Source organism: Lagopus leucura, unplaced genomic scaffold, assembly GCF_019238085.1.
Source record: "Lagopus leucura isolate 7727_CA_CO unplaced genomic scaffold, USGS_WTPT01 Super-Scaffold_100026, whole genome shotgun sequence".
Taxonomy (NCBI): Eukaryota; Metazoa; Chordata; class Aves; order Galliformes; family Phasianidae; genus Lagopus; species Lagopus leucura.
Window position 1 is genome coordinate 7,162,175 of NW_024962277.1, and position 12,475 is coordinate 7,174,649.

At 40.2% G+C, this 12,475-nt stretch overlaps 1 protein-coding gene across 1 annotated transcript; it reads right to left on the minus strand.

Moving 5' to 3' along the window:
• Nucleotides 1–3,347: 3,347 nt before the first annotated feature.
• HRH1 (histamine receptor H1) lies at nt 3,348–8,719 on the minus strand. The gene is made up of 3 exons (XM_042880280.1): nt 8,522–8,719; nt 6,211–6,261; nt 3,348–4,897 (listed from the first exon to the last, which is right to left on the minus strand). Exon 3 carries the CDS (start codon nt 4,775–4,777, stop codon nt 3,353–3,355), a length of 1,425 nt encoding a protein of 474 aa, XP_042736214.1. The 5' UTR covers nt 4,778–4,897; nt 6,211–6,261; nt 8,522–8,719; the 3' UTR covers nt 3,348–3,352.
• Nucleotides 8,720–12,475: the final 3,756 nt, after the last annotated feature.

A 12,475-nucleotide genomic window follows, 5' to 3' on the forward strand; every position in this document is an offset into this window, starting at 1 on the left:
CATCATCATCATCATCATCATCATCATCATCATCATCATCATCATCACCATCCAGGCAGCTTATTTGTTTAATTTTTTTTTCTTTTGTACTTGAATAGTTTTTAATCATACCAGAAATACGCTTTGATTTTTAATGGCGATCTTATTTCACTGGTTTTGTTATAGTTGCTGTTTCATTTATTAACATGCTGTAAAGTCAGAAAAGGCAATTGTCACAATCAATGCTTTTTGATAATCTAGGTAGCCCCTGGGTTATCATGTTCTACTGCTATGCATTAGTAACTGCAGCTGAATCATTATCCTGTTTTATTTCCCTAGTGCACACCTGAATTACCATCTATTTCATATAGAATTGCTGTTGCACATTATAATAGAAAAAAAAAAAAAGAGCAGAATGGCTACTGATCTTAAGAATAGTTTGTGAATGGCTTTGAATAAGAGCATATGTTCCAAAATTTGCTGCTCTGTGGTCTAAAAGGTTTGTTTTATTACTTGCGCAGACACTGTTCCTGCAGTGCAAAAGTTGCCAGAATTACTGAATGAATGTTACTAATTTATATATATATATATATATATACACACACTATCTGTATATTTTGGCATATTTTTTTCTACATTAGAGTTTTCTGATTGCAGTCGTTCCTGAATACTACTTAAGACCGATTTTAATCAATCTCTGAACCTTGTCTGATACACTGACTACGTTAATTAATTTAGTGCATTTTTCCAAAATTGAGCTAACCACTTAGAAAACTGTGGATACTAGGCCTTCATTTAATGTTAAGTACTATAAAAAAAATCTATTGACGCTCAGGTATTTAATTAACAGATATAAAACGGAAAGGATAATAATACTTTGCATTTATTTAGTGTACTGCATCCAAAAATTAAAAGCATGATGCAAATGTCTTAAGTGTTTAATTGTTCTTCTATGTTTTGTCACGTTCACTTGCAAAATAGGCATGTGTGGCACAGAAAGACTCTAAGTAGCTCAAGATCAGTAAGAACATAGAATTGAGAATTGCTCCTGCAACTGTTCCCATTTTTCTCTCCTGATGTAAAAAGATATTACACAGCACATCCATTTCACTTTTCCCACCAAACACGTGACAGCACTCTGCTAAAACAGCTCCGGTTCTGTCAGACCTTTGCTGTTCTCAGAAGCAAGTAAACATTCTAAGAGTGGTAAATACGTCAACACAGCAAAACGACAATGAGTGTCGGTGCTCAGTCAAGTTAGAGAGTTCTCACAGTTTCTTTTAGCATCAGAATAGTTGTACTTTATTGTGTTCAACATACATCTTATATACCACTCATTTACAAACAAGAAATTCCTGTTCCTCCAACAGTTCCTCTAATCAGTTAATTGACCCTAACTTCTCCCAAACAACAGTGATAAAGGAGGAAAGGTTTCTTAAGTGTGACAAGATTAACAAGGCGTAGAAAAGAACCTCCTGTTCACCCTTATATGCAAAAAGACACTGTTTGCTCTCTGTCACACACTCTGGTCTCCCAAAGTTTCACAGTGATAAGGTCTATCAAAGAGTCTGATAAGTTCTTTGGTGACTCGCTCACAGTTACATCTTCCCCCACAAACGAGAATATATTCTTTTCACAGTGAACTTTCAGGATGCCTCACCAGTCACCTTTCCTAACACATATGGAACATTCACCATTAAATGCAATTCATTACTATATACGAATATGACATCTGCTGCTGAAGATATCACAGAATCTCAGAATCACAGAATTGTAGGGGCTGGAAGGGACTTTTAGAGATCATCGAGCCCAGCCCCCTGGTTCTGGTCTTCTTAAAACTGACTGGAGTCCCATAGCAATTCTGCCCCAGAGGTCAGATTTAGTGTTTGCTCAAAATGTTTCTTTCGCTTAGTTCCATTACAGTACAGAAATGAATGCTTCACTTGTGTACTTGTGTGTCTTGACGTATTTGGATCATACAGGACCAGAGATCTCCTTGGCCTCAACTCTGCATCTTTCTTCCCAATCTGCAGACTTTGGTTTATGTTGATATAACTGTTCTGTTAAATCATCAGCTCATGTAATGTAGGTGACTGCATTCTTTTGCTAAGGAACTATGTTTTCTTCCTTTGACTGGAAAGTAGGGTTTACCTCACTGCGCTGTTCATACTTAGAAACAGTGAAATGGATGGCTTAACGAGGGAATGACTTGAGCTGCTAGGGTGAAACTTGCAAACCACTATGTCAAAGCTGCCTTCCAGCTTTTTCAGAGGAAGCCCTTTTCATGTGTTGTTGAATGGATGAGGCCCTGAGGATACTGCAAAAGCACAGCTTTGAGTTGTAGGCTGTATTTAAGTGGCTTCTTGAGACCCTTTGCAACCATAAGTATTCTATCATTCTGCTTCTTCTAAAATATTTAACAGTGTTTACAGCACAACTTATGTAAGTAAAGGACAGGAAAGGTAAAAATACTTCATGTATTTTATTTCCTGTTTTGCAAGCTTGAGTTGCTGCTTAGGACTTTGTCTCACTGTAGCGAGAAGAGTTTGCCTGTCATAAAGATATGCATTAGCATTGCTTCTGCATGCTTAGGCTATTTGCCAAGTCATAGGAGGAATAAAATACATATAGGCCACAATCAGGTATATTCTCAAAGAAAATATGTTGTCGGAGACAACAGCCTACCCTTCTTGATATTATCTTGAGTTCGGAATGTCTTAGCAAAATGTGTAGGACAAACAATACTTCTTTTTTCAGTGAAGTTGAAGTGTACTGGTATAAATGAAGCAAGCCTGATATTAAGTAGCTACTGTAGGTTAAACTGTGACTTCCAAACAAGTGTACGACTTGGAGAAAGCTATAAATAAACAGTGTAGATTTCTTCAAACAGTAGAAGCTTCTTTTTAAACTGTGCAAAGTACCTCTTTCTGCAGAAGACCTCTCTTCACAAGCAGTGTGTTCCCTGTTCAAAGCAGTAAGTTAAAAAAGAAAAAAAACCTTTGACCGGTCACAGAAACAGTATTCTCTTTCTGCCTTTTCCATAGCTGAATAACTTATAATCCTTAATGATCTCTTTTTGTACACTCAGGTTAGTTCTATATGACGAAAGAGAGAATCTCAAATCATAAAATATTTACAATAGTGTAACAGATCTGAGACTGGCTACTGAGCTTTTCGGATTCCTGATAAGAATTCATTCTTCAAACGTGCTGAAGCTGTTATATGAACATATCCCACTTTTACCAACACTTGTTTATAAATTAGTTTTCCAAAGCCTTCTACTTTATCACAGTATTTGCCTTTGAAACTGGAACATTTCATTTGATTGATTTTATGGGTTGCTTTTTAGCTCAGAAAAAAAGCCAGTGTGATATTACTGAATGTGAAGGATCTTTTTGAATGTCTTCTTGAAATTTTCATTACAAAGAGGATACAGGAATGGATTTAAGGTGGAATTCACATAGCCGAGCCATATAGTGAACATATGTAATTTGTAAAACTGTTCACGGTGTTGGAAAACAGTTACCATGTATAACACAAAATAGGGAATCCAGCACAGCATAAAGGCTGCCATTATGACCCCTAACTGCTTAGCTGCTTTCCACTCCCTGTTCACGTGCTGTCTTCGAAGATGTATTCTGGAATGAGTATGTAGGATTTGCCAGGTTTTCCTCAGGTAAGTCAGTCCTCTGAAATCCCTGTTCTCTGTATTTTCCTGAGGAATGCAGGCTCTATCAGAATTAGGATTGGGCTGCTCTCCAGAAGGCACATTGTCTGTGAAAGTATCGCTGTCTGATGCAGCACTTACGTCGCTGTCCTGTGAGTGAGGGTCCTCTTCATGTTTATTGTCCTTTTCTACACACATACTCTTCTTTCCTGCTTTATCCAGATCCGGCTCAGACTGGGCAGTGGTGAGAGGCAAACAACTGGATTTAAAGGCTTTGCTGTTACTGCTGCTAACAAAAGCCTTTGAAGACTTGTCAGCCTTACTGAAAAGCGGTTTTGCTGCCATACTTCTGCACTCAGACGACATCTGTTTATCTTTATGAGTTGTGTTTTCATGTAAGCTTTGCTTTTGGAGGCAAATACTTTGCTTGGCCTTTGCCTTATTATGAATTACATTTTTGTTTTCAGAGAAAGAGCAGTATGATCCATTGACGACTTCTCTCTGTTGGCAGTGTTTTCGAACAGCTCTGAATATTTTACAGTAGAGCCACAACATTATGATAGAGGGCAGATAGAAATTGACAATGGCTGTCAACACTTTGAACCAAGTGACATGAGAGAACTCAGTTTCGCAGTTTGTTTTTCCTTTCCTTTTCTCATTATTGGCAGAATCACGCCACCATAGGATTGGGATGATCCATAAGGAAGAGAGCAACCAAGCTCCCAAAATCACCAGTGATGCTCTCATTTTTGTTCTATACTGGAGATATTTCAGGGGGTGTTGAATGGAATGGTAACGGTCTAAGCATAGTATGAAGAGACTGAAAATAGATGCAGTACTGGCCACATAATCCATTGACAGCCAGAACAAACATGCTGTTAAGCCCAGAGTCCACACATGGTTTAGGAGATAAACAATATTAAGGGGCATAACAGCTGCACCAACGATAAGATCTGCAATAGAGAGGCTAACAATGTATAAGTTGCCAACTGTTTGCAGCTTCTTCTCAGTTTTCACAGCACATAATACTAATACATTCATGACAACAGTGACCAGTGAAATGCTAGCCAGGAAAAAACCTAGAAGAACTATGTGAGTGTAATTTGAGTTCTCTGTTGTGTTTTTTGACATCTTTTGTACAACAGCAGAGAATGAAAATCAGAGAAGATGCCCCAGACTTGGAAACTCAATCTTGGTTTACACTCCTGGGTGACAATGTGTTGGGCTGCTTTGTAATTTTTAATGCTGGAACTCTGGAAAAGAAAAGAAATACGCTCAATCTCTGCAGTCCTTATCATTTTCCCTTTTAGGTCTTCCCTACGCAACATATTTCTACAATATTTTATATAATGAGTAATTTAAAATGTAAAATGTCCTATGAAAATTACTGAAGTTTAATGTACATCTAAAATGCTTTCTTGAGTGGAGAAATCCTTATGTGAACAGAAAATACTGGCAGTAGTTGGATTCAATTGTACAAACATAAAACCGATGTATTTCCTAACTAATTTCCATAGATGAGCATATAATTTTCTACTAATCAATACTTCTAATATGAAGAGACCATACCAGAATAGAAGCTAGAAAACAAAACCAAATTCAGACCTGTAAAGTTTGGTTTGGCTTATATAGAATGGGTTGAAATGCTCTTCTAAAATTCTATGACTGCTCAAAAATTAATGAGTAATAGTGAAGGAGCAAAGTATTTCGTTCTGTAAAGAATGGTTACAATTTCTGGCATGCAAGCCTTATTCTGTAAATGCTCGTGCCTATAAACACTTTATCAGTGCTTTCACACAGTGTTCATGTGTAAGTCCCTTAAATTTTTTCCCTAGTGTACTTATGGTACACTATGGTACACTCCTTAACTGAAAGTCATATCTTTTCTTTCTCTTAAAATCCAGTGTTGAAAGCCTACAAGAATTAGAGTTTTTACTGAGGCTTACCCAGTATCTGTTAATTCATTACCTTCTTCTGGGCTCTTAACTCCATTTTGGATTTTTGATTTAACTTAGGATTGACTTTTTGAAAGCATTATTTCTCCATGCATAATTAAGGACAGAGCAGATACGTCTTTGCTATCTCTGGAGTTGGTATATTTCAAAACACATTCTGCTTATCTGAATTATCATTTTGTTCAGTACTGAGGCAAATAAAACCATATATTGTAATGCTTAGAGATATATTTTAATAGTTGAAAACGGGGGAAGAGTACAGGATTGTATTTTCCTGTGCATTTCTATACATCTTAGTGCCACAGCCACTATATTCTCCTTTTTCACCCTAGCTTCCCTGAGGTTCAGCAGTCTTTTCTGATTGCTGCTTACCTGCTCCTTACCTGCTTTTTTAGGAGAGGGGAAAATAAGTAATACTGGCCTGTACAGTTAATGGGAGCTACAGGAATAGTATCAGGAACTAATTACTAAACATCTCCTGGCATTCAATTACTGACAGAAACTTGGCTAGGGAAACATTACTTATTCAAAAAGAAAAAATGCCTGGATGTGGTTCATAGTCTGGAGACCCTTAATTTGCAGGAACACAGTTGCAGGCTCATTACTTACCAGCAGAACCAATGAATACAGTGGCTTCCGTGCTGTTGACATAGGAACATTCTGAAAACAATTTAGAAAAAGAAAAAAACAAAGAAATTATCCCTGGAGATGCTTAACTGAACAAAAGAAGGTGGGGAAACTCAAGCACACCAGTATTGTTTTTCAGAGAATGGTTCTTGAGTTGACAAATGAAATGGTGAATTTGTGTATAGCATATAAAATTGAAAGTGATCAAGTTACTTTTAATATTATAATCAAACATCTAAAATGATTCATGTCCATGAAGTAATACCTGGAAACCCATTGGAAGTCTGAACGTTTTTATTTTATACCACCCCCAGCTCCATAGTGCTGCTGTCTTCTGATGACTGACCATTCAGTTTTATATTGTAAAACTGAACTTTCCCAAATATGAGTAGTCAATGTACACATGCATTCAGTAGTCTAATCAACTACTTATTTTCTAGATACTATTATACTATAAAACATATTTCTCTGGGGAAAAAAGAAGAAGAATGTATTATTTTTGAAGTCTATGTGTCTTAGGTTGAAATTATCAGGAGATGATAGATTTTTTCCAGTTTTGGCTGGCATTCTTGATCAATCTTCTTCAGCAGTAGGCCTATATTTCATTGCAAACATCGAAACCAGAAGAGCTAACTGGATTAAGTTAACTGAATTGGGTTTGGATAAAGGAAGCTCTACTGTCTGATACACAGCGTTAGCTGCTTGCGAAGACTCTATGAATAGACATCTATGAATAACTTCTCTGAGTTCTGAGGAAATACTGGAAATGAGGAGAGAACTGATTTACAGGGAAGTCACTAAATTCCGAGAAATATTTACTTGAACCAGATCCTTCGAGGCATTCTCTTCTTTCTCTAGTTCTTGTTATACATAGCAAAGAAATTAATGTTGCTCCTTTTCAAGAAAAGTCTTAGAATTCCTCTCTTATCAGAGCTAGGCTCTAGTCAGGATAAGTGAAGACAAGAGTCAAGTTTGTGATCATGCCAATATTGCAATTCATAATAGGAAATTTCTTTATAGTACATAAAATTCATTTTATTTTATTTAAAGAAGGTCTCAGAGTAGCGATCTTAACACTTTTTATAAAAGAGACTGAATCCCTTAGGGCATCAGATGAAAAATGTGAATTTTCCTCCTACCGCTTCCTCTGCACCACCTGCCCCTCCCCACTCCCCCAGTATTTAGTGATTCACCAAAATGATCTTAAATTGCAACTCAAGTGAACTTTTAGTGCTTTTAAGCTAAAACCTATTACTGAAAGGTGAAGTTTCAGTTCACTTGGGTACCTTCGGGGGGGGGGGGGAGGGAAAGGTGGGAGAGGGTGAGAGGGTAGAGAAGCCTCCAATTCAGAATAGATATTGAGCTATTAATCTTTTTAAACATCTTGTAACCTTACTGTAGTAATATATGAAGGAATTCATTGTTTAGCAATAAGCCATTTAACATTCAAAGTCACTCCTTTTCCTTGTTTGGGGGAATGGGAGGCGGTGATGCATAGCTGGTGCACTGAGTTTAGCTACCTCCCGCACTTCTCCAGTCATAATTTGCTTGTTAGATCTTATACAGATAGTTAAAATGAACTGGTGGAGCTCAAGGCCTCTTAATGCTAGGGAGCCTGGTGTCTTGCAGATAAAGGTAATAAATGAGGAGCAGCTCATCTAAGAAGCCCAATTCCTCTCCATCATTCCCACTCAGTGTCTGCACAGGAAGGGCTGGGGAGACAAAACGAACAGCTGCTTACAGTACAGGTTTGCAGTGAGTTATGGCCCCAGTACACCCCCATTTCCACTATCCTCCCCCGCCCCCCCCCCCACCCGGACGCTCTGGATACAAAATAACGTATCTAGAATTTTTTCCTGAAAAAGTTTGATTGCTGTCAGAAAGTTGTGGGGTGTAACACTGAGGAACAAATTGCTCTTCATCTGGCTGGCAGCTGACGGCAGACGAAGGGCCGGTTGAGCTGCCGGTATTGCTGCCCGCTCTTGTGCTCGAAAAGATAACAATCAGTTTGAGTGCGCGATAGCGGCGTACAGCCTGAATACCGCTCGTACGGGAAGCGCTCCGCTGCCCGGGGACTCCGGGCTGCCCAGGCTGCAGTGCTGAGGAAGGAACGCCACCAGCTGCCGGCTGGGAAGATCGGATAAGAAGTATCCACTTCAGCGAAGTGCCTCGAGATGGGCAGTTTAAGATCCAGAGTGGTGGCACGTGTTTCGGTGGCTTTCCATTCAGCCCCGAGCGCAGGGTGCCGCCGCTTCCTTCTCCCCCGCCCGCTGCCGTGCCCTGGTTCACTTACCGCGAGGCCAGATGGGGAGGGGGCTCCCCTTTTTCCTCCTTTCCTTGTCGCGCTCCTTTGGTGGGATGCTCTGTCCCGCCCCGGGGGTGCGGAGCTGGCAGCGGTCCTTCCCACCGCGGAGCGAGGCTCGCCCTTCCTCAGGACCGGTGCAGCCCGAGAAAGAGCTGGGCTCTGGCCGCCCCCGCTCGGAAGGGTCGCGCTCCGCGCTGCAGCTCTGTTCGCTACGGCATTTCCGTCCTCGGACCGAGTGCCGGCCGAGGGCGCTGGTACCCCGAGAAACAGCCCGGCGTAGGGTCCGCCCAGCCGGGAGCGGGCGGTAAGGCGTCGTTGCCAGGAATTCGCACCGTACCGAGAACAAATTGATTCTAGTTCGCCGTGTCTTTCTGGACGATGAAAACACGAGGAAAGCCTTGCCCAAGGCGGGCAGCGGGACCTCGGTGCGATCGGTGTACCCCACCCCGAGAAGGGCAGACGAAACCCTGGCCACTTATATTGAGCCCTCGAGAAGATGTCCCAGACGTAGACTGAAGATCCTTGCTGGTAGGTGTGAATCCTGAAGTATCTCCTGAAGTATCCGGAGATTGAGAGGCGTGTTGTCTACGGTGATCTACAGTGGGAAGGAAAGCTGCTCTTAGACGTGAAGAGATTCATTTGTCTGAATTAATGCCAGCACTCTGGAGCAACAGAAATCAAATCTGTATTTGCAATCACCCTCGTGCTTGCTTTAGCCACAGTCATTGCTCTCCTTCTGAGAACCAGTGCGTGTTAAGTAGCTCACTATGGGACAGTCTGCTTTGAGTGGAACAGTTTAAGACCTGAAAAATCTCAAATTTAGAACACATTTTTGCGTATCTTAGCTGGACTGACTTTTTTGTGACTTTCATGTGTCCACTATATCTGTTTTGTATTAATAATACACATCTTCTTTCTTTTTTCCTTCCCTCTCTCTCAACCTGTGGAAGGTAAATTATCCATTTCCACTCTTCTTTAAAAGTGTGCTATTTTTTCTCACTTTTTTATTTTCCTGTTTGTGATTGTATTGCACAAAAAAACTGTAAGGAATTCAAAAGGAATATTTTATTGTATCTTGTGTAAGTCATAAAGAATTCATGCAATGATGTTTTTGCAAACAGCATTGTTAGGCACTTAGTAACTGTTTTGTTTGTAGAACTGTTGAAGAGTGCTGATAATTTTGGAGTCCCCAACAACTACCAGTAAAACAGCAAGAAATACCCACATTCCTGCACAAAGTCTTGGAGGATAATATCAGTAGCAAAAAAAGCACACCTCAGTGAGAGACAAAGTGTAAGCAACCTCTTGATGCTACTAAAGGAATCTTTTTAATATTCCATTATGATAAAAACAATTTCCTAACGAATGTATGCTTGTGCCTTTTAAAAATTTTCCTCTCATGTAGAATTGTAGTCCTTCAGGTGGTCAGAGCAATCCTGTGCAAGAATTGTCTCCTCATTAGTGTCAGACAGCACCTGAACATGCTGAGAGGTTATCCACTGGAAAACAGTTTTGCAGGAGACCAAGGCCCTTTCGTACTCACACCTGTGCACTTAAAGAGCAGTTTCTTGGCTACCAACTTATGTGCTACTCGTAACCTACTTACTAACAGTTTTGTGTCAGCAGCAATTCACAGTCAGTCCCCTGTTGTTTTGACCAATTTGTTATATGCAGATAGGTTTGATGCTGTTCCCTTTGGAAAAACACTAGAAGTCAGAAATGTTTATAATTCCTTTTAACACCCAGTTGCAGTTCTTCTCTGTGATTATTCTACTTTTGACCACCGCTGTACATTTTTTTTTCCCTGCATAGGTAGCCTGGGGGAGCCTTAAAGTACCGCAGCAGCATTACTGTATGATGTTTGTCTCCCAGCTAATAAATTTATTTTGTTCTGAACAGTTCTTAAATAACTTCTCATAGAATTTCTGTGCTTTTCTTGATGTTGAAGGTAGAATGTGTCATTTTTTAAAAAAGGATTTAAATATAAATTATCCCTTGTTATAAGTAGTGTTGCAGATGAAAAATGAGGCTAGGATGCTGCTCAGCAAGATGCCATGACTGAGGGCACTAGAATTTTCAAGAGAAGGACCTTGGCGAATGTGCTGCAGTTGCGTCATGCTGCATATCTCTGTACTTCGTTTGAAACTGTACCTCTTCTCTTGCTAGGAAAAGTTATAAGTAATACATGTTTACCAGTAAGTTGGCAGGAGTGAAAGGATATTTAAAAGAAGAATTTCATAAAATACACGTAAGACTCTACAATTTCCAAAGCTTGGCAGGCTTTTCAAGCCTCCTGTTATTACACACTTCTCAAAGTATTTTTGTCAAAGACTTGTTAGAGACAGCCTTTCAAATAAGCAGATAGAATTTCAAATAAACCAAGTGGGTATTTGTTGTGATATGGAACAATAGTGATTTGCAACATTAGTTTTAACTCGGGAAGACTGAGCAACAGGCTACTAATTGCACAAGCATCTCTTTATATTCGTTCTTAATTAACTTAAAGCTGTCTGCTAAGTAGCCACAACTGGTTTTGCTTTTCTTTTTTAAATTCTACAAATTATTAGATTTCATGTAGCTTATAACATTTTCAGGTTTATCTCAGACAACTAAGGCCAAGTAAACTAATTCCAGTGAATAAACTACTAAACTAATCCAGTCTATCTATCACCACCTTCAGTGAAGAATTTCTTCCTAATAGCTAAGCTAAACCTCCACTCTTTCCATTGAAATCCATTCCTCCTTGTCCTATCACTGTCTACCTACGTAAAGAGTCAGTTCTCCTGCTTGTATTGGAAGATTTGCTATGAGGTCTCCCTGGAGCCTTCTCCAAGCAAGCAATCTCAATTCATAGAATCATAGAAACATAGAATCACAGAATGACCTGGGTTGAAAAAGACCACAGTGATCATCTAATTTCAACCTTCCTGCTGTGTGCAGGGTCGCCAACCACTAGACCAGGCTGCCCAGAGCTACATCCAGCCTTGTCTTGAATGTCTCCAGGGATGGGGCATCCACAGCCCCCTCGGGCAAACTGTTCCCTTAACTTTTCTTCATAGGAGAAGTACTGCATATGTTTGTGGCCCTTTTCTGGACTTGTTCTAACAGCTCTGCATCATTCTTGTGCTGGGGGCCCCAGGCCTGGATTCATACTCGAGATGGGTCGTCACAATGGCACAGAAGAGGGGGAAAAATCACCTCCCTCTCCCTACTAGCCACCCCTCTTTTAATGCAGTTCTGGATACCACTGACCTACTGGGCCGCAGGAGCACACTGCTGGCTCATGTCCAGCTTTTCATCTACCATGACCCCCAAATCCTTCTCAGCAGGGCTGCTCTCAGGTTTGTCTCTCAGTCTGTACTCATACCTAGGATTGCCTCGATCCAAATGCAACATCTTGGACATGGCGCTTTTGAACCTCACTAGGTTCTCATGGGCCCATTTTCAAGCCTGTCCCAGTCCCTCTGGATGGCATCCCTTCCTTCTGTTGTACTGACTGTACCATTCAGCTTAGTGTCATCAGCAAATTTGCTGAGGGTACACTAAATCCTGCAGTCAAAGTCATTGATAAAGATGTTGACCAGCACTGATCCGAAGATGGATCCCTGGGGGACACTGCTCGTCTGATTATAGAGCCATTCACAACAACCCTCTTGCTACAGCCATCCAGCCAATTCTTTATCCACTGAGCAGTCCACCCTTCAAATCCATATTTCTCCAATTTAGAGATAAAGATATGGTGTGGGACCATGAAAATTACCATTTAGGTCTGAACAATTCAACCTGTATTCCCTAGTCTTAAATGCAGCATCTGCTGCATAGCAAAAGCAGAGGTGTAAATGTGTCTTGAAAAATTCTAGACACTTGCATGGGCTGTTTTAGTTTAGTTGCATATATTTGCTAGGCATATTTGATGCAAGAGAAATCTGAGTTTCAGAAACA

Coding starts and splice junctions, on each gene's coding strand:
- HRH1 (XM_042880280.1), bottom strand. CDS start 4,777: ATGTCAAAAAACACAACAGAGAACTCAAATTACACTCACATAGTTCTT.